The following is a 23017-nucleotide window of genomic DNA, read 5'->3' as shown; positions in this document are numbered from 1 at the left end:
TCGGAACAAATCGAAGTAATAGTTCCAGACACTATCATTTAATTAAAAACTAATTTTACTAAGTTATTGTTACATTAATATTTTAAAATTACTTGATCAATTTTTTTGTTAAAATAAAATACTAAAGAATAGTTAAAACGATTCAATGAACTGAACGAAATAAAATTTTTTAAAAAATGACGTTTTCAATTCCTCGTTTAAAACACTAATTTTTGCTCTACCTTTTTAAAATTCTTTCATCTCGATCATCAATAGCTAACAGAGTATCTTTTTTGTTATCTTTCCGGTATAATACCGGAGTTTTTGCCCAAGAAAATAAAATTGATTTTATTCGTTTAACGTTTTCTTGTGTTTTTTGTACTCGTTGATATAACTGGTTCACTAAATCTTGTACTTTCCCAATGTACGAGTTAAGATCTGACAATATAAAGTTATAAAAATGTTAACTGTTTACAAAAATATTATAAAAACATTTAAAGACAATACTTACAATTGCAATCAGAATTCCATTTTAATGTTTGTTCTCCTTCTTTAATAAGTTCATCAATATTTTCGATTTCTTTTCTTACTAATTGAAATTCAATTTCTCTGCTATTATTTCTTAATTTATTATAGCTAAAAATTGAGATTCTAAAATTTTAATATTTTGTTATTAAAAACGTGTATTATTTACCACTCTTTAATATTGTTCAAGTTTATGCAATATATTCTAAATACATTTTCTTTTTCGTAAAGTTTCAATGCCTCATCTGGTATTTCTTTTATTTTTATTGCACGTAAATAGTGGACTTCTCTTAAAATCGCTACAAGCTAAAAAAAATAGTTATATCTCATGCTAAAGAGATAAACAAAAGAATTTTTTTTTTTTTTTAATAAACAAATTTTGAAATCCTAGTGATCTCTTAAGTCCCTTAACTAAAAATACTTAATTTAAATAAACTTAAAATTAAACTTTTTTACAGAATTTAATTTCAGTGATGAATTTATCTACAAGATAAATTGGGCCTATGTGATAAATTAACTGTCATTCTTTATTTATACCTCTGGATGAAAATTTAATTTTAATTCATATAAATTTTCAGAACGATTGAACAATGGTAATTCTAATAATTGCTGACACTTTCTTGGAACATCAGATTTCCAAATTTCTACTAATGATTCTTCGAGTTTTTCTATTTCTATCAAAAGATAATCCACCTTTTGCAAAATATTTTTCGCACATTCACTTTCAATTATTCTAAAAAATGAATACAATATGTTTAAAAGTATTTTACAAATTCATTAAAAACTGAATAACGTGTTGTTTCCAATGAACTTTGTTTTTTAATCTTAATTTGTATCATTCAAAAATTCATAAGCAATAAATAACTCAAAAAATTCCATAACACATTTAATATCAATGTAAGCGTATTGTTACAAAATCAAAATTGATATAGTAATTTAGAAACAATACATTTTTCAGTACTCAAAACAATATTATAACTAATATTACGGATGGTCTAGATTTTTAAAACTATTCACTGGATGTTGAACTCTGGTTTTTAATGAATGTGACCATTTTAAAAAGCCCGCAACTGGAGGCATAAGTTTGTCAACAATAAAAATACGTTGGGTTTCAATAGCTTCTTTTTGAGTAACAAATAAATTCTGTACATCACACAAATTTATGCTAAATTAATTATAAGTTAACAATGTAATTTTATTTTACCTCACAAATAGTAACTTCATCGGAAATCAAAAATAATATTTTATTGTAACTTTGCGTAAAGGTTTCTTTAATTAGTGTTCGATCCATTACAGCACCCACAATATCTATTAACTAAATGAAATTTTATAAAAATTAAATAATATTTTATTCTAAAACGTTATTACTATGCCAAAAATTATAATACAACTTTAGTTCTTAAGTGTAATATTTTTGATAGACTCAATTGAAAGGCTAGATTAATTACAAAGGATTTCCAAATCAAATTTTCCTCAAAGGAAATATCTAAACTAAAAATAAACGGTATCACAATAGGGTCACGGCACAGTGTGGACGTGGCACAGTTCAAATAAATATAGATAATATCTGACAGTGATTAAAATCACTATCATAAGATAGTGAGGTTTCGATGCAATTCTGTAGATAGTGATTAATTTAAAAAAATTGGTAGATTATTCCAAAAGCAAAACATTTTTATTTTTTTTTACTCTTAAAAGTACCAAACATTTAAGAACTATTATTAATTTCAGTAGGGGGTAAACAATTTTTACTATTTTATTCAATTAAAATTTTTAACATCTCTTTATTTATTTTTATTCTAAGTCACTTAGAAGAAGAACATACTTAGTTCAATTTTATATTCAACTTGAAAAATTCATCATTGTGTATATTTTAACAATTAATAAGTCATTTTAAATAATGATGATTTTGTATCTATTAGCCTTCTATAAGTTTGCCCTATAATTTTGTTAATTGTCATGCATTGCATTAAAATGATAAATTATAAACACATATTTTAAACCATCGAATGAGCCAGCTTGGGGTGGTGGTTAAACTTGAGACAGTTAAATATTATTTTATCATTTTAGTTGTATCTATCTACAGCACTAGTAGATTTTTTATAAATAATGTTAAGAAACAAAAATTATTTGTCCAGAAAAATTAAGCAATGAAATCTGTACAATTTTCTACCCTAAGTTAACCCATTTGACGATACTTATTTTTAGATTACCTTAAAAATGCTGTCTAAATTATAACAGTCATCGAATGCTTGACTTAAAGTAAATGCAAGTCTATGATCTAAATCTTTTATGTTTTCTTTAAATTTTTCATAGTCTAATATAAATTTTTCGTCTTCTGGTTCAAGTACATCATAAGATTTACTAGCAAATAATGAGAATTGATCATTGAAATCAGAATATATATCCAAGATTCGAGTACTAAGTAATCTTCCTTTTAAACCACTAAATTCAATTCTTTCCAACTTGGTAAATTCAACGACCGTATCGAAAAACCACTTAAAAGTTATTTATTTAATAAAGTATTAAAACTTATCGTAATTTCAATATATTATTTTTAATACTTCAATTATTTGCAATCGTTTAACGAATAATTCTGCACGATTAAAAACTATATTTGGATGAAATGTCCATAGAAGTGGCGATTTTCCATTAAAGTAAGTATGTAAGTTTTTACGGAAATCATTGAATATTTCTCTAAAAATAATTAGATTATTCATATTAATAATTAATATTTTTAGTAATAATTTCTTAATTAACACTTATAAATTATAAAATGTACCTGTATTTTTCAAATATAACAATACAATGCCTAACACGAGATTTTGTTTCTACTACATCACTCTGGAAAATTGAAGTAGGATCCAAATATCTCGTTGCCTAAAACAAAACAAATATTTTAATATTTGTATTCTTTAACATGTAAAACAATCATACCTGAACAATCAATAGATTGCATATTTCTTTAAAAAGAATAATGATTTTACTTGAACTACAATAAAATCGAGAGTTTGACCATACTAAACAAACTACATGCATCAACGGTTTTAAACACACTGCTATGTCTCCAAAATCGGTCTCTTCTAATAACTTGAAATGTTTTTCTAATGGTTTTAAGTAACGAACTATGTCCTTAGCTTCTTCTAAAGCTAAATTAAACAATTAATTAAATCTCTCATGATTCAAAATGCATATATGTATACATAATAAAGAATATCAAGTATTTTATTATAATATATTGATTTATATCTTTTATACTCCACTTAAGTTGTTCTACATTTTCAAATAGTAGTATTAATATGTATAGATTAAAAATGATAAAAATCATTATACCTAATCTGTATTAACAATGATTTGTTGTTTTTAATATCACTAAATATTTACTAAACTTAATTTATTTAAAATATTTTTAAAACTAACCTGAAGTAACATTTGTGTAAATATTTTTAAGACACGGGTAGTACGCACTATTTGATATTTGGACGATTGTGGTCATTTTAACTATTTTTTGTTCTTGTAACTGTTCGTATATGTACTCTAAATTTTTTACCCGGTTCTTCCAAAATTCAATTTCTAAAAACAGTAGTCCGCATTCCATAATATATAAATGCATACATAATACAAATTATAAATGTGTAAATCAGTATTATTTTCATCTTGAAATAGATTATATTTAAAAATTATTTGAAATATTTTTAAGTTATTAAAATTTCATTAATAGATATTAAAATAAAATATTATGTTATAATTATTAAAATTAATAATTATGAGTTAAGATACCGTTAAATTAGCTAAATTCAGTGAAGTAATCAGGATTTACCTATGGGCCTATACCAAAAAAAATTCAAAGACTTTTTTTTCAAGCGATTTAAAATATTGTTTTAGAACGGCCAATAAGAAAAGCTTAGTCCTTTAAGTATTTAGTATTTATGGGGGGGCCTTAAATACGCCACGACTAAATTATTTTTGTAGTATTAATTGCCTTTTTTTTTGTTCTAGTATGTAATCAATACTAAATTAATTGAAGTTTTGTTACTTTAGTAACAAAAAATAGTCTAATAATTTAATTTTAAATTTTAATAAACAATTTTAATTATATATATTTTTTTAAATCTTAAATGCACTTATCTGCTGAAAATAATGGACGACTTTGGTAGAGTAAAAAAAATGAATGACAAGAGATGGAATAACGTAATAAAAAGGGACTTAATTAAAAAAGCCGTTGAAGTTAGTGAAGCAGATAGAGTTATACGCATAGCAGCATTGTCAATAGAGGCAAACGCCAAAGATGAATATTCATCGAAATTAAAACAAGATATCAAAATTTATCGGAATGCGCTTAAATTAGCAAAAAATGATAACAAGGACTTAATGTTGACTGGTTTATCAGATCATCCCGTTTTATTACAAAGATTTAAATATTTAACCCCACACGAAATAGAATTAAGCATAATGGATTCTATACAAAAAATTACCAGAGAATGTAATATTATAAAACGAAAAAATAAACTTCAAAGATTAAAACTAAATAAATTGAAAAAATATGAATCTAATATATTTACACAAGATTCTGCAGTTAATGAAAAAATAATTGGAAAAATGGCAGACTTCGACAAAAGAATTGCGGCTGTTGAGTTGACAAATCGGAAGACAGAAAATATGGTTAATATATTGAAAAAAAACTTAATTATGTATGATAATTTAACTAATCAATTGGAAAAGGATGCCGAAAATTTAGCAATAGAAACTTTAAAAATAATTGAAACGGGCACTACTTTTAAAGAAGATGAGAGCAATTATTTTCAATTATATAAAAAATACAAAACAAACAATCTCAAACTAATTGAAAAAGAGTCGGCTTACATTAGTAGAATAATATCGAAAGAAAAATTGCTAGAATATAACAGGTAAAAAATACTTTTATAACGCTGTAGTTATCTGATTTTAGGTAGTCTGTTTCAGATTCTAGACAATCGTTAAGTAACACATGGTTTTCGCATGTAGGAGTCTATTGTTACAAGAACCAAAAATAACGGACATTGAAAGTACAATATATTCAAAAATACCATCAATCCTTGATGCACAACCAGAAAACAAAGCAGTTGATAATAGTAATAAATGGTATGAAAAGTTTTTGAATGACGGACTGGTGGGATTTGTCAATGAACAATACGAACATAAAATACAAGAACACATTAAAAATAATTCTAATTATAAATTTCCAAATGATATCCATGATTTTTTAACAACTGACACTAAATTTCCCACGACAGACCAAGTAGCTGTTGACTATGTGTCGACCCGACTTGGATTTTATAACAAGGATGACATGTTAGCAAATGTTAAATTCAATAAAACGTGTTTTGAACGATTAGTTAATTTAGCATCGTTGAAATATTTAATGTGGACCATGGCGATTGAAAAATTATCTCAAGTATACCAATATCCAGAAAATGTATATTTATTGTCAAATAGTGAAATTGAATTCGATAAACATAAAAACATTTTGCAACCACTCGTGTATGAACAAACTATATTAATTCGAGAGCTGGAAAATTTGGAAAGTCATTACATTAAATTATTTAATAAAATGATCTTTAGCTTGGAAAACTTAGAAGCCAAATTTGAAAAAATTCAAGTAAAATGTTTTCATAAGAATTGGATTTGATTTGATTTATTCTTTATATTTTTGACAGTAGCTAAAGTATACAAATTTAGCCCCTATGCGATAAATATATATATAGATAATAAACTTTCCAAATTCGGTTCAAGTAAAATAAAAATAAAAATTTAGTATCCTGGGAAAACTAAATGAATTTTTCCAGGATGAAATGAAAGCGCATTACTCGCTTTCTCCAATTTACGCCACTAATTTTTAGATATTTTTTATTTGAATTTTATATAATCAAACATAAATACAAGATTAAGGAATAATAACTGTGTAGAAAACTATAAAAAAATGATTTATAATAAAATTAAAGTAAATGTAATTAAATGTGGTAATTTTAAAAATATTTTTAGAAGTAAGGTTTATTTTTTTTTTAATTCTAATGAAAATTACTAAAGGTAAAATTTTTCAAAATAAAGTAATCATCTACGAGAAAAAGTGAATTTGTAATTACTTCATTAAATTACATTAACTTCTTTCACTTTTATTCGATTTTATCAATTAAAATATTATAAACTTATTTAATTTTAGGTTCCAATATTAAGAAATTTTCATTTAGCGAAAAAAACAGTAAAAAACTATAGAAAAGAACTATATGAATTAGTTAATAAAATTGATCCCTGCTCAAAAGTCAAATCACAAGATTCATTGAATGGCACCAACCGTAAACACTTGTTAATTAATAAATCCAACGCTGAACTTTCCATGGTTGAAAAATGTTTACAAATTATTGATAAATTAGACAATAAATTTAATTGGTGTATGAAGGTCGTGGATGATTTTGATTTAAAAAACATGACTACCGCTATTGCTTGCTATGAATTCGAAGCTCAACGGTTCATTCAAAAACAATTTATCAAAAGTGCAAAAAAACAAAATTTAGTAGTTAACAGGCCTGATTCCAGAGAATTAGACAAGGATACGGGTATATTATCAAGAAATCAGCGTAAAATTGAAAATCAAGAAATTGTTAATTACTTCAACGCTCCTAAAGATACTGACGACGTAAAAAATACTAGAAAACCAATATCTTTTAGGACTGATACTATAGTAATAAAAAAAAAAACTGTTAAATAAATTGAACATCATATAAATAAAATATAATAATCAAACAAATTATTATTATAAATAAGAAACTTAAGTTACTTACTAAAGTTTAAAATGATGTCTAAATGGGAAGAAAATACTCTTTTTGAGTACTCGGTTGAAAACAAATTTAAGATTTTTTTACAAGGAAAAACAGGATTTTATTATAATCCACTCAATTACTTGCAGAATAAATATAAGTAAAACATTTTTTTGAATTACTAACTATGTGATACTTTTTAAAAAATTTATGTTTAATTTATGTTAAAAAACATCAGTTGACACCATTACCAGGCATAAGGGATGAACTTAAAAAGTATCACATATTTAATAATTCAAGAATAATGTGTAACTAAAGATAACCAAAAAAAAAAAATGTTTAAACTATATTTATTCTGTAAGTAATTGAGTGGGTTATGATAAAAAAATCACTCTGTATACATAACTGGATTAGGCCTAATAGTTTAAAATAATTTAAATAAGAAAATGTATTATTTTTATTTATTACCGGCCCATGGTGTTAAGTTTTTATTGTTCTTGTATATAGTAGCTGAATCTGCATTCAAAACATCAGTTATTTGTGTAGCCCATTTAATGATGACGCCTTCCACTGCAGATTTGAAATGTAAATCAACTATTTTTCCATTGCTAAATATACAATTTTACCGAGTAAACTATTTTATAATTATATTATTTTTAAAATAGCTGAACAGTGATAAAGGTGCGAATAGGGAGAAAGGCTAGTAGCTTAATTCCCTCAAATTTTATAGTCCTCCAAAAACTTATAATTATATAATTTTAGGGTAATTTTTATTTTTCAAATTTGGGGGGTAATGTTTTTAATATTTATTATTAAAGTTATAACGTATTGGTCAACAATTTTTTTACAGTAAAGTATTTAGATGAGTCTCATTTACATCGAAGCTATAAACTACACAAAACATATTGATAACAAAATAAGCGGACGTCATAATTTTTTAGTTATAACTTCTCACTTATCTTAAAGATATAAGATTTATAAATATTATTTCGAACACATATCTTATTGTCATTTAATATCTATACTATATTTTCATTCATATATCAGTTTAATTTGATAGAAAAGTTTACTTAAATTATATCCAAGTATAACATTTTTAAAATGGTTATAAATAAGTTTTGTATTATTTTAACATTTTTTCTTTTATTTTGTTTAATGTTTTGTAATCTAAAACTTATTGGTATAGTAATGAATTTCGTTTTACAATTTTATCGCTTATTGTGTTTTAGTCTAATAATTATAACATTATAAAAAGTTTTCAATCGCTGATTACAATATTTTGGATATTAATTGATATTGAACCATTGGTCGATGTTTGTACTAAATTGATTAAATATAAAGTATTCAAATGAAAAATATTTTCATAACTACACCATTTTTACAAGCTGTTCAAATACCCCCAAAAATGTTGTATTTTTATTAATAATGTATTTATTGCTTCAAAATAAAAAAGATTACGATGAATTTTTATTTTTTTAAATAAATGCATTAAAATATTTATGTGTAATTTTAATTTTAAATGAAATCATCGCGTTCATTTAATAATGAGTAAGCTTAAATAAAAAGTACAACACAGCTGTATGATTATTTTGATTATAAAAATAGTTTATTAAAAAAAGCATTATTTTGTTAAGAACATTTTCATTTTTAGGCGACGATTTCCTCATTTAGTAAATAAGTCTTTTATACAAATGTTTAAATTTTACCTATCTTTCACCATCTTTTCAATGTTATCTAATTTTTCAATTCCAACAGGCATAGGTAAAATGGTTTGACCATTGATTTGGCCTTTTACCTGATATACAGTACTTTTTAAACTATGTACATGTTCCTTAACATCTAAAGACACAACGTTTGCCCAATTCACATGATTTTCTTGATTTGCTAGTAATGGCACGAAAATCTGAAATTTTTTTTTAATATTTTTATAATATCACAGAACAACGTTATTTTTACTACACGCCCAATAGTAATTTGGATATACAATTTCACATCTTTGATTAGTATATTAATTCACAATTATAATTTTTTGATTATTATACAAATCGTAATAAATAATCTTATTATAATTCATATTAATAAATCCCATGTAACTCATAGCATATAAAATAATTATGTGATTGAAAATTTTAGATCTTCATTGAGTTTTTTAAATATTCAAAAATAATAGAAAACATAGGTTAAAATAAATACCTACAATACACCAGAGAACAAAATGCGTTATTAATAATGAATAATTTTCCAGTAAATTAAATTACTTCATTGAAAAATAATTGGTTAAAGTAACATATTATATGTTAATAAATGTATTATTTCATAAACGTATACAATAATTAGTGCTATTGTATCATACAATTTATTCGACCACCGGAAATTTCTATTTGAAATTAAAATTTTATATAATAATTGTATAAAATTGTTTTTATTATTATTTAAAAATAATAAAATTGACAATTATTTTTTTCATCAGTCATAATTAAAGTCTGGCTTTATATATATCTTTATATGTATAAGTTCAAAATAGTATGAATATAAGCATAAAAAACCTTAAAAGATGTTATAGAAATATACAAAAAAATCGTTTTTTGTGGAAGTTTAGGATAAGGTTGGCCAAGTAGTTGGGATAAAGGCAAGGAAAGGATGATACAAAAAATATTCATTTTTGATAAAACATGCCAAAATATAATCTAAAAATAATAAACCTAAAAATCCTTTTAAGGATTTTAAGTAGAACCACTGATGATAATAAGGTCACTTGTTCAAAATTATCTTCCATATATTTAGGAGGAAATAAAACTCCTAAATTGATAATCTAGTCTTATCCTGATAATTTTATATTACTTGGTATTTAATAGAAAATACGTTTTAAATAAGAAAGTCATGTTATTTTTTCTTTATGATACTTTTTTATAAAATAAAAAGTACAAACATAAAATTTCATATTGTAGTTTTTATATATGATGATTCTTTTAACATAGCTCGCTCAATTACTTTCAAAATTAAAATAAAATACCCAATATTTTTTTGGCTATTTTAAGTTTCAAATAGTTTTTGGTCCATTCTTATAAGGACATCAACTTAATTTTTTTAATGGCAACATAAATAATTAGCTTATTTAATACAAAATATAAATTAAGAAAATGTTTAAACCATTATTTCAGAAAATATTACAATCTCAATATATAGACCATTAATGTGGCACGTGTTATATTATATATAACCTATATATATAAATATAAATACGTTAAGATTTTTTTTAAATCAAATTTAAAAATAAATAACGATAGAAAATAGTAAATTATAGATCTCTAATCTACTATTTAAAATTTAAAAAATTTTCATAAATACTCAAAATTTTCTAATTATGAAATTCCCAGAAATTGTGCTACAATAATATTAATATTTCAATCATTTATATTAATGTTACATGAATTTTTTTCATTTATTACCAATAATAAGTAATGCCAATTCAGTTTTTTCGGCTGTCAAACAATATTTTTGAAAACTAAAATTTGACGCTTGATTAATTCGTGCGTCTACAGTTTTTATTTTACTTAAAAAATCCTATATTGTTTCAAAATGATTTTTTTTAGGAAATGTTAAAGCATACCAAAAGATAGTTTTAATATTTTTATATTTTGAATAAATAATGTCAGCTCAGTTTTATGGCTGTCCAATCAGAAAACATATACAGTTACTCAATATAAAAATGATTTTTATTTTGCTTTAAATAAATATTAAGTAAACAATTATTTTTTATAGAAGGACAAAATTTGTCATTGAATGACAAATACACCGTCTCTCTCTAAATAACATCAAAATCTACTAAAACAATTATATTTTTAGTTTAAATACATATGTAATTTAGGTCTAATACAACATAAAATATATAGCCACTCTTATACAAAAAAGTCCTGTAAATATAGAATATATAATTCCAATCCTTATTCTTAAACCAGATTTTCAAAATCATCACTTTTACAATTAATTCTATTTATTTTAAACATTTTTCGACTAATTACGTTTTATGTTAATTTTGTTCTTTATTATGATGCCAGCGCAGGTCTACGTGACGTTCTATACGTTGTGTCTTAGAGAGGTCATATCTAATAATAGATAAAAGAAAGTTGTTTCGTTTAAGTTATACAGCTACACATTGGCCGCAAAAGGAAAGATTATATCAACTTTATAAGGTCAAATAATATTTTGTTTTTCTGTATTGTAAATTTAATAAACACACACAATAATCTAATTAAATATATGGAATGATTCTAAAAACTTATTAGCTGATAAAAGAAGAAATAAATGTAACTAAAAGAAATAATATTGTTTTTTCCAATATTTAATTTATTTATCGAGTAATCATGTAGTTAATAATAAATCAATCACTCTGTATTCGCTTAAGTAATTTGTAAAATCTTTAAAAGCTAATAATAAATTCTAAGAGTAAATTTTATTAAAGATTTTAAGAATTAAAAATTTTTATTAGTAATACTTACATAGTCTACGATTGTAGCCAACTGTTCAATAGGTTTACATGCTAAATCACCTATTATAATTACTGAACTAGGATTTTCTTTTGGTATAACAAGTTTACTTGTTTTTATAAAATAAATAGCTTTGCTTTTCAGTGGAATAGGAAAATTATCCATTGCAAATAGTTGTGCAGCCATATTCTGTTGATTATTGATTATACAAGTATATTTAATAAACATTTTTTTTCTAATAAAAATAAAATAAAAAATTTCGAAAAAAATAATTATAATTTAAATTAACTTCATAGTGAAAAGTAAAATAAAATACAAAATAATTACATTCATAAATTAAAATAAAATTATTTATATGTTTTTTAAATAATTTTACCTGTAGTATAATCAAGACTAAACATTCCGGATTATCTAAAAAATTATAAACTTTAGATCCTTGATCTTCGGTTAACATTAATCTATACCATTTTTCAGCTTTTACTTTTAATGCTTTTATTATATAATTTCCGAAAAATTCCGGTCTAGGATCTTGAGGAATTTCATTTCCTTCGGACATTTTAAAATAACAAAATCTAAAGATACAAACATTAGTTTTAAAAGCGAAAGTCAAATTAGATTTACAGTCGTTTTAACTACAATACGAAACTGAAAAGTTTGTTTTACTCTGCTATGTTTTTTTCAGTAGATCAATTTGATCAGCTCTTACTGGACTGATTTTTTTCAATTGTACATCAAAAATGACAAATTATTTAGATGGTTCTAAAGGCGTCACAGTTATGAAGATTTACCCTCAACACTCTATCATATTCAAGATAAATTCTTTTAAATTAGTTTCAAATACACGTCAAAACATTTTATAACAATGATTTTAATCACTATCGTAAAATGTTGATTAATCATGAATTCAGTACTAATCTAAAAAATACTTCATCTCCAATTTGCTGGTACTTGATACACCAAACTAACTTTTTTTATAAATATAATTTTAGGATAACTTAATAATTGGATATTAGTTATAATAAGCTAATAGTAATAAATTTTAAATAAAATTTAAAATAAACAATAATAAAACTTAAATATTATTTAATATTGAAATATTTTATGTATTTTAAAATATTTAACTAAAATTATAATTTTAGTCGCAAACGATCAATTCTTATTTTATAATTATAAAACCACTAAAAATATTACTAATATTTATTTTAAATTATTACTATTTTAATTAGAATAAAGTAAAAACTACTTTTAATATTTAAATTATATTTAGTTATTTAATCTTAGCATTGTTACTTACATTTTTTATTCCATTTGATAAAATGTTGAGTGAAAATTATATAAAAAATATTTAATAATATTTAACACATTGTCTAAACTCCTTTTCTTTTTGTCATTTCTATACCAATTTCGTATGTTTGTTGGTAGGCAAAAAGGAATGATGTAGCATTCAACTTGCATGACAAGCAAAGGATAATATTTTTATAATATTTTTAGTTGCTTCACGTTTCAAATACAGCACGCCAACTTAAAGGTTTCCAAAAATGTTTAGAATTTATCAAATGTAATTACAACGATTTAAATTGTTTTATTCAATGATATTATAAACCTACCTAAATGAAAATTCAATTATAAGTTTTAAACTTATATATATATATATATATTTATATTTGAATTTCATCATAAAAATTGTTTTGAGATATAAATATAACAACCATATGATCTGGTGATATTATATATCAATCTTTATTTTAAAGGTAAAAATTAATTTGATATAAATACCATGTGTTTACAAATATTTAAATTGAAAAATCAATAAAACTTTATCATTAATCTTTAAGAATTGTAAACCCCTGGTTGTCTCGTTTCAATGAAAGTCAGTTTTACACAGTCACGCGATTATAAAGTTTTATGTTTATGTTTATGTTCATATCTATGTGTAACTTTAAACCTTTTATAATAGATGATGGGAGCGTTTATTGTCATATTAATTAGTTTGGTCATATGTATTATAATTTACGTACAAGTACCAGCGCAATAGTTTGCTAAAAAATTTTATTGTTTCATTAAGTTTGTTACACACATGATAGAAGCAAAATAATAAAAAGTTAAATTCATATGTGTACTTCAATATAAAGTATTTAATGACTATTAAATTATTATAATCCATATTTGCTTCACATTTTTTATATTGTTTACTGGGCTATCCTCATTTAATAAATATATGATATCAATATATAGGCCAGTCAACAAAGGAGTAATTTTGGCGAATTGAGGAAAAAATTCACAACCAATTTTTTTTTTTTTTAAAGTTGAATTAAGATATGTATAATGACATATTAAAAGTCCTCATCGATTGGAATTGAGCTTTTTTTATACAGCCTTGCAAAAGTTAAAAAATATGAGCTTTTTTAATTTTCACAAAAAATATTTAACTTACAAAAAAGAGTTTCGTACAAAAGTTGTTTAAAAGACAATTTTAAACAAAAAAAGTATCTTCTATTTTTTCATTTAAACAAATATTTTTCGAGTTGCATTACATTTAATATGTGTACTAATATTTATTTTCCATTTTTTCCATTTTACGATTACTTTTTATCATGTTATACTTACATTAGACACAATGTTATAAATGCATATGTGTGTATTTGTGAGTTTATTTATTTATAGTATCATTAAAGTGTAGTGTATATTAAGATACGACCGATAGAGTAGGTAATTGACGCTATATTGTTTAAACCCAACCAAACGCTAAATTGTACATTCCCAAACAACATTTATATTATGTCAATTGCCATCGGAATTTCTGGTAATGATAAAGATAATTGTCATAAAGCGTATTGGCTTTTGATCAAGCGCTGGAGTTGGTAAAAATTGTGGCTGCCGAAAAACTTAAATGTTCTATTATATATGAACATTGCAAAGGTTAATGGCGTACAAATTTAATAAAAATAAAATTGAAGATTAAGAAGATTGTACTTTTGTTGAAGATATATTCTATCAAATTTTAGAAAAGGAAAATGAAGAAAAAAATGGAAAAAAATTTTATTTAATACATTTGTCAAATAATTTTATAGAGGAGAAATCCTCCATCGATTACATACTTTGCACTAATAATGCATATAACTTGTAATTTGGATATAAAAAAGGAAATAGGAGATCACGTAGCTTTTATAATAATCCATTAATATTTTAAAATCAAACACTATCTACAGACTTGCATCAAGGCGTTTTTTATGATAATGATTTTAATCACTGTCATTTATCATATATACTGGACCCAATTATGCCCACTGTACCGGGACACTGCTGGGTTTTTTTTAAATAGCCTCATTGGAATTCTTTTATCGCATAAGACGCCATACGCTTCTCTCCACTTCAACCCTTCGCACTTAATTCTATATCTTACATCCTCGTCAATATCACCACTCTTTTGCACAACTGATCCCAATTACTTAAAACTCTCCACCTCTCCAATCACGTATGGTAATCATAACCAAAAAAATTCCACTTGACACCACAAAGTATTCATTAGTAGTCGGTATGAATATTTATACTCTTCAAGTGATAGTTCGAAAAACTATATACTATTTTGATGTTTCAAAAATTCCGCCACTATCTATATTATACTCTGTCACTGATCTTCTGATCTCTTATTGATTGTAAACCATAGTAACGAACGCCACAACAAAGCAAATTAGACTGCTACGTTGTAGAAATATTAGACATCAAAAATAACAAATAATTTTATTAAAATGACATCAGTAGAAGTACCTGATACTTTACCAAATATACTAAAAGAATACGTTAAAGCAGCAATATTGTCTCAACCCGAGGATATTTTAAGATGGTCTGCAGATTATTTCAAAACTGTAGAGGATTTTCCACAAGTTAGTCAAATGAATAATAAATGTTACATATCTCGAAATCGGACATTATATAGAATTTTAGTATTTCAAGTAAGTATATATATATATATATATGTATATTCCAATCTAATGTTGTGTCTATTGTAGTTATTAACTGAAATATCTGAATTGAAGATTCAGAATCAAAATTTTTAAAAATACCTTTCTTCATTGAGCTAAAACATACTATATGATATAATATATTATATTATAATATTTTTGATAAATGTACAGTATATAAATTTTAATGCAGTTAGGTACAACATTAAATACAAAAGAAAGAATAAAAGAAGTGTGGACAGACCTTAATTTGGAGATGAATTTATTAGATCAGATTTATAAAATAGGTCAGTTTGATGGAAATACTGTGGATATGATTGAATTTATTGGAATAACAATTGGACATTGGTCAAAGGTAATAAAACGTTATTTCCTTTTAATTCAAGTAATACATGTGAATCAAAATGTTATTAATAAAAAAATGTTAAATTAATTTATATTTCATAGTGACTAAAAAGTCACAAAGTTATATAAATAAAAGTCTAGAATAGAATCATGTAGCATTGTTGAGAACTACTATTGAACCAATATTGTAAGAGGTATTAGCACTTTTATACTAGGCTGAGAAAAGTATTGCGGTTCATAAATGCCCAGAATAAAAATTAACAAACCTGGCGCTTTATCTGTAGTTACAAAAATAAAGTGTTTAATAAATTCCATAAATTTATGTTTTCATATAAAAAACTCAAGTTGATACTATATTAAATAGGATAAAAAGGGATTGAATTCTGGAAATATGAACGTTTTATATTTTTAAAGATATTGTACGAGTTATAGTTAAACAATCATTCTGTACATTAATACATCAATACTTCATTACTGTATTTTAAAAAAAAGTTATTTTGTTCAATTTCATTATTTACGCTGAACAAGAATAAAAAACTAACGGAAAAATAATTTTTAGTCTTTAAAGGATACTATGATATTTTGCTGTGAAGCATTTTGCAAGTATTTGACTAGCGATGGATATTATTTACCAGTGGATGTTATTTGTCGACTGTATACATATTTGGCAAAATTGGATTGTTCTCATATTTCACCTATTGACCACATCATAGGTCAGTATTGCACGTTAAAAATGTAATTTATTACAATTTATCATTGTTCGACACGAATTTTTTTTTTAAATAAACGTTATATATATATATATATCATATTATAATATGTATTAAATTAGCGTTACAAATATTTAATATCTTGCGGTATATTTCCAGACACAGGTGCAGATATTCTAAAACAGCGATTCGAAAAAGGTCGTGGTAGTTTGTTAGAAACTTCAAAATCGTTTGATGTATCTGCATTTGCTTCATATCCTTCACGAACTATCACAGAATCAAATTATTATAACAAACCTCATTCTTTCGATTCTGTAAACAATTTGCAGAGCGAGGCGTTCACTGAATCAAATAAAATTAATGGTTGTAAATCAAATTTAAAAATTAAGCACAGCGGATACCACGTACCAGGAATAGGAGCTACTGTGTCAGAATATCAAATACAAAACGTTTTAGAGTACTTTAAAAAATGCAGTGTTATAAACAATGGTTGTGTTTACGATTTTAATATCACCGACAACACATGTCCTCAGCTTGATTCTAAAAATTAACAAATTCCCAATTAGTTGAAATAACTCTAATATATAATCATTAAAAATTTATTTATTTCATTGGTATTAAATTTTATTTTATAAAACAAGTACTCAGGGGTGTCCTAAAGCTAAATATATGAAGAGAAATTAAAATTCCTTTTTGCCAACAGAAAAATATTGTACAAATTGTAACTATTATAAAGTATTTTAATACTTATATATATATATATATATATATATATATATATTATAGCATCAACATAGTTTTTTTCTTCACAGGACAGCCCTGCATACTCGTACATTGACTAAAATATTAGAAAATAAAATCAAAATTATTGCATAACTTCTAATCAAGGGCATCACTTACGGGTCTTGGAGTATACATTTGCGTACCTAAAATTTTGTGTTATCAACTTGATCCCTAAGGTAAAGTCTACTCGCTTCAGCCTTTCAACATCAAAATAAGAGATAAAAGATCTCTCTATCCAGGCACGTCCTCTATAATAACTATGCGTACTAAAAAAAAATTCAAAGACGCCCCTGTGAATAATTAACTTTTTTTTTTAATCATATCTCCTTATAAACAAAAATTAATTTTAAACAACTATAAAATTATTATCAATTTAATTAAGATAAAGAAATAAATGAATCAACTGAATCGTTGAAAAAAATATTCCGGAAAATGTAATTCTTTTTAAGCAATTAAAATTGAATACAGATTTTCCTAAAATAAATACCTAGATATTTTGTATAGTAAATAAAAAATAAATAAAAGTTGTTTAAAAACATAATACTATCGGTTGACATTTTTTGTATCGTGTAAATTTTCTTTTTTAAAGACATTATGCATCAAAAAAAGTTTTGCTTGAAATTATCAAATGTTTCCATTCTCACCAGACATCCTCCTATAAATAAAACTTAATTCAAGTTAATTAAGAACTACTTAGTTATATGTTCAATCAACCTTTAATTAACTTGTATAAAAATATTCAGAAACATCTCCCATAAAGATGATTTAAAATAATACGTGTTATATTATATATGTGAAAATCATTACATATTTAATAGAAAAAGAGATTATCAATTCTTAAATTACATTATCAATATTAAATATACCAGTATTTTAATTAGTAAATCATTGTAAATATAAAGTTTATTGTAAGAAAAATTATTTCTAAGAGTAGATTTCTGGGGTAACTTTCGAAAATTAAATGGGTAAACATTATTAATTATTTACTATTAAATGGAGAATGATCTAAACAAAACTTTGACAGAACTTTCGATAACCATGTATTATTACTTTTTGAGAAATTAGCATTTGAAGATTTAGATAAGGTGAGGGGGTTGGCAATGTATAGCGACGCTCTATTTTTACCATAATGCACAAATACAAATTCTATGTTGCACACACCAGTTGTCTATAACTAAAAATTATAACTACTAAAAAAATAATAATGTAATACCGGTTATTAACCTGTCAACGTATTATTTAAATCATTCACCATTTAATAGTAAATAAATAATAGTAATAAGTTTTATTTAATTGTATACATTTTTATGAAAATCATTATTTAACGAAAAATTAAAGAAGATAATTTATAATAAATCATCTGGTAAAATATAATGTGTGCCAGCTAACACCAGATGTCGCTACTTTATAGTTGTATTGACGATGTGATGCATTGAAGGTGCGGTAACCTTTCACTTTACCTGAATCCCCACTCTTTTTGTTAAATACAAACGATTTCGAGGCTCTTTATTACTATACATCATTTAACAAGGCCTCGCCTGCGTACTAGCTACTGCCGTGTGCGTCATTGTGTATTCGACGTCGAATATTCGTAGTGTTGTTACCATCTTATTGCGACGTTTGACATACGGTCGTGGTTTTACATAATGGTCATTGTTCGAATTATCTGACAGACCACAGACTGAACCGTACACAACGTGACTGTTATAAGTTGGTTTTGCTACATTAGTGTTTTGTTTAACGATTTATTTAGTAGCGCACGTCATATCGTCGTCGGCTTATGAAATATTTTCCTAAACGAAAAAGACATTTATTTCGGTTATTTTATTTACGACTAACATTAAGTAAATTTGACTCGGCTGAAGGCAAAGTAAACGATCGTCCGACGGAGCATATATCGTCTCGACAAGGTAAGTGTTGTAAATAGATTAAGGCATTTAAATGAGATGCATGAAAAGTACCTCAATAAGAGATCGAAGTAGACGATTTTAGATATCTTGTAGAGTTGTGATCGAATCAATGCAATTCATTTATAGTAGCCTACCAAACCTAAAGATTCAAATTTAAAAAGTATTACAATAGAGTAAATTCACTTATAATAAGTGAATTGTTTCTATCAACTCGTTTTCAAATCTATTCAGCGAGTAGAATAATTTGTAAATTTCACATCGCAGTTTTTAACTGACACACAATTATTGCCAGCTGTAATTCACGGCCCCTCTAAAATTGTAATAATTTATTTTATCCTATCGCGTTAGATATTGAAACCTTTTTTTTAAGGTAAGCAATTTTCTTTTTTAAATTTAACACCATACAAGATGTTGAATTACAGCGATGTTATTCTTTGTTTTCATCAAATATTGTGTGGTCGTAATGGCGGCGGTAACCAGTCACCTGGTTTTGTGGGTGGGGAGAGTAGAAAGTAGGACACTGTATTGAACTTAATGATCACTGCTACTACACTGTTTTGTTGAATAGTAAATATATTTGTTAACATTCTATTAAATGTTTAAAAATTTGTCTTCTCCAAAAGAAGAACATCTCCATTTTAAACGCGTATTTCTTTTATTTAATTTAAAAAAATTATCTATAGTATAATATTAAGAATTTCCAAGATTATAAACAGTACTTAAAACTTCAATTATTTTTTAAAATCAATTTTCATTCTTCAATTACTATTCAAAATTTTAAATCTGCATATCAATTTTAAAAATATAAATATTAGATTTTCAATTAAACTAATAATATAATAAACACTTAATAATTGAATAAAATTTTAAAACAAATTGTGAAATTACATATATGCAAGTTATTGTAAAACTTAATAAATTCTAATCAAAGAATTTTTTTTGATAGTGATGTCTATCACTAAGATATAATCTAAACTTGTCTCAACTATGGTGTTTGCTCAATATTATTATATTAATGTGAGATACATTAAATAATTTATTGCATATTTATTTTTGAATTAAAAAAAAATTTACCAATGTGTAAAAAATTAATTCAATTGTAAACACGATCTTAACTGTATGTAATTAAGGTCTATTTCAAAACTGACATATTTGGATTGAAATATTTTGATTACACATACACAATTATAAATAGTATAAATGAATTGTTACATTGATTTATAGTTGCTATAAAGTATAAATTATATACTACGCTATAATTAATATATATAATTTAATTTAAAATTAATTAGATGAGTAAATCATAGAGTATCCATACATAAAATAAAACTAAAAATCTATATTATACTTAGTACAACTTAAGAGATTGTTGGTTGATGTATTAAAATTTTGTTGGAAGTAGTCCATTTGTACCATAGTTATGTTAATAGTAAAAGCTTTGATTGGAGACCAAAGATTATTAACAAACCTAACCAATTATCAGTAACTTATTAGAGGATATTATTTATCTGCTTGAGGTTTAAATATTAATATGATTGTCATTTGGAAACTTAAAGTTGTATACATTTACAAAAATTGTGTAGAGTATAGAAATTAATTTTTTAATTAAATCTATTCATAGATAAATGAGTTATTTTTGTTGGTATAATTATTAAAAGATGAACCCAGGTTATTCCTTAAAAGTCTTTAGTATAATTTAAAGTATATTATACATTATTTTTAATAATATTAATACAATATTGTTGAGTTTTTTAATTGTCTTGATTTTCGTGTGGCATTAATTTGCTTTCCTAAGATTTATTATTTTATATTATATGAATGATTTTATTGAATTCCAAATTTATGAATGGTTTTCTCAACAATTTTATTTATGAAAAATGTAGCTAAAAGAAATCTTTTTTATATAGGTTGAATTTGTTCATTGAGTGTAATAAACAATATTTAGTTAAATGGATATAACAAAAATGTACAAGCCAGTGCGCCAAAGAAGAAATAGCCTTCCAAGTAATTCTCATAGAAGTAAAACTAAAGTTTTACCTAAAACAGATTTTCATACTCCAAAAAGTTTTAAAATGAACCATGAGCATAAAAAACCTAAATTTAGAACACCTAATTGTGTAAAACATCTTAGCTATGAAGAAACACATTTTCAGAATAAAAATACCAGAAACATTGTTGATCAAAGTTTATCAGATGGTGATGTTACTGATGATAGATCAATGTTTCATAAAGATGTTAAAAAAGCTCATTATGTTAAAGACAAAAGACCAAATTTAATGCGATCACAACCTATTGATACTCCTTCCAAGCGCTTACAAGATGTACCATTACATCACTCACCACCTTCATATGAGTCGCCCAAGAAATATGGGCACTGTAAAAAATTTAAAGAAGATGATATTGAAAAGATGGTTGTTGAAAAATATGCTTTACTTAAACAACTAATGAATATGAATGAACGTTGCAGATCACCAAATGGTGACAACTTTTATGCAGGAGCAAAATTCAGTAATTGCCCCTCACCTGGAGATTTACCATTGCCACCTATGCAATGGTTAAACTCGTGCCAAGCTGAGGCAAAAAAATTACAAAAAACAACACCTCTACTCTTCAACATAACTATCTAATCAGTCTTCGCAATTTAACTATTGACAATTGTTGTATTGTTATTATTATTCATGTTATGTTTTTACACAATTATTTCTATTGTGATTTTCCTTCATTTAACGTGAATAGCTCCCATCTTTTCTGTTTTGTAATAAAAAAAAAAAAATGATCATAGTTTTTCAATAATTTCTCCTCAAGTCTTTTTAAATGTTAAATTAACTCAATAGAATCAATTTTTGTTTGTTTTAATGAAATTTTATTGCCTCTTAGTAATATTTTCAATACTTTACCAGTCTATTATTTTTAAGTAATTTTAAGTAACAAAATTATTTAATTTTAAAAATTGTTTTTTCCTTTTTAAATTGTTTAGTGACAAAACTCATCATTGACTGATTGTTGCATCAGTGTCTAGTCACATATTTAGGTGAGCTAAAAATACAATAAAAATTTTAGTATCCTAGTTAGTATGATGAAGACAAAAAACTCTAATTTTAAAGTCCTATAATGTAATTGAATTGCTGATTAATCCAATAAATATTATAGAATTGTATCAAAATAAAAATCCAATAGTTTGTAAAAAAAAAAAATAATAATTTAAAAAAAAAAATGTAAAATTCTATTTTTGATGCAGTCAAAATTCACTTGTTTATGTGATATTTGTATGTTTTGTAAAATCAGCAATTCAATTTTTTTTTATTCAGTGATGGTTTCACAATGTGTTTGATTTAAAAGATTAACAGTTTGACAATAGTAATATTTTATTTAAGAAAAAAAACATATAAAAGTATATGTAATTTTCTAATATGATTGAAAATTCTATTTTTACCAATTTTTATAGTATTTCAATTATATTTTTAATCATTGATTTATTGATATATTGATGTAAATATTGTTTTTTTTTTTTTTTTTTTTTTT

At 24.5% G+C, this 23017-nt stretch overlaps 3 protein-coding genes across 6 annotated transcripts in view; 2 read left to right on the top strand and 1 right to left on the bottom strand.

Moving 5' to 3' along the window:
* Positions 1–13255, bottom strand: part of LOC126897754 (dynein beta chain, ciliary) — a 56048-nt gene extending 42793 nt beyond the window's left edge. Inside the window, exons 1-16 of one of the 4 annotated variants that reach the window (XR_007702182.1) lie at positions 13080–13253; positions 12162–12357; positions 11798–11974; positions 9005–9201; positions 7767–7906; positions 3925–4077; positions 3442–3653; positions 3287–3384; positions 3069–3201; positions 2718–3002; positions 1709–1819; positions 1493–1647; positions 1042–1237; positions 674–810; positions 491–615; positions 222–417 (exon numbers count right to left, since the gene is read on the bottom strand). Coding sequence is in view for 3 of the 4 variants with exons in the window: in XM_050671603.1 (XP_050527560.1) it covers positions 222–417; positions 491–615; positions 674–810; positions 1042–1237; positions 1493–1647; positions 1709–1819; positions 2718–3002; positions 3069–3201; positions 3287–3384; positions 3442–3653; positions 3925–4077; positions 7767–7906; positions 9005–9201; positions 11798–11974; positions 12162–12341 (2495 nt within the window). In the remaining variant the exon portion in view is untranslated. Of the gene's footprint in view, positions 1–221; positions 418–490; positions 616–673; positions 811–1041; positions 1238–1492; positions 1648–1708; positions 1820–2717; positions 3003–3068; positions 3202–3286; positions 3385–3441; positions 3654–3924; positions 4078–7766; positions 7907–9004; positions 9202–11797; positions 11975–12161; positions 12358–13079 lie in introns of those variants that run through there. The other 3 variants (XM_050671603.1, XM_050671601.1, XM_050671602.1) reach the window with 3 other exon arrangements.
* A 2051-nt stretch (positions 13256–15306) lies between these two features.
* On the top strand, positions 15307–17498 carry LOC126897771 (ropporin-1-like). Its single transcript, XM_050671631.1, has 4 exons — positions 15307–15738; positions 15941–16102; positions 16652–16805; positions 16962–17498. The coding sequence occupies exons 1-4, from the start codon at positions 15535–15537 to the stop codon at positions 17351–17353; spliced, it is 912 nt and encodes a 303-aa protein (XP_050527588.1). The 5' UTR covers positions 15307–15534; the 3' UTR covers positions 17354–17498.
* Positions 17499–19105: 1607 nt separating this feature from the next.
* On the top strand, positions 19106–22782 carry LOC126897774 (uncharacterized). The gene is made up of 2 exons (XM_050671640.1): positions 19106–19495; positions 21403–22782. Exon 2 carries the CDS (start codon positions 21445–21447, stop codon positions 22120–22122), a length of 678 nt encoding a protein of 225 aa, XP_050527597.1. The 5' UTR covers positions 19106–19495; positions 21403–21444; the 3' UTR covers positions 22123–22782.
* The last annotated feature ends 235 nt before the right edge of the window (positions 22783–23017 follow it).

This window comes from Daktulosphaira vitifoliae, unplaced genomic scaffold, assembly GCF_025091365.1.
Source record: "Daktulosphaira vitifoliae isolate Bord-2020 unplaced genomic scaffold, ASM2509136v1 Scaffold_2, whole genome shotgun sequence".
Taxonomy (NCBI): domain Eukaryota; kingdom Metazoa; phylum Arthropoda; class Insecta; order Hemiptera; family Phylloxeridae; genus Daktulosphaira; species Daktulosphaira vitifoliae.
Note: the sequence above shows the minus strand (reverse complement) of the source record. Positions and strands in the feature narration are given on the sequence as shown.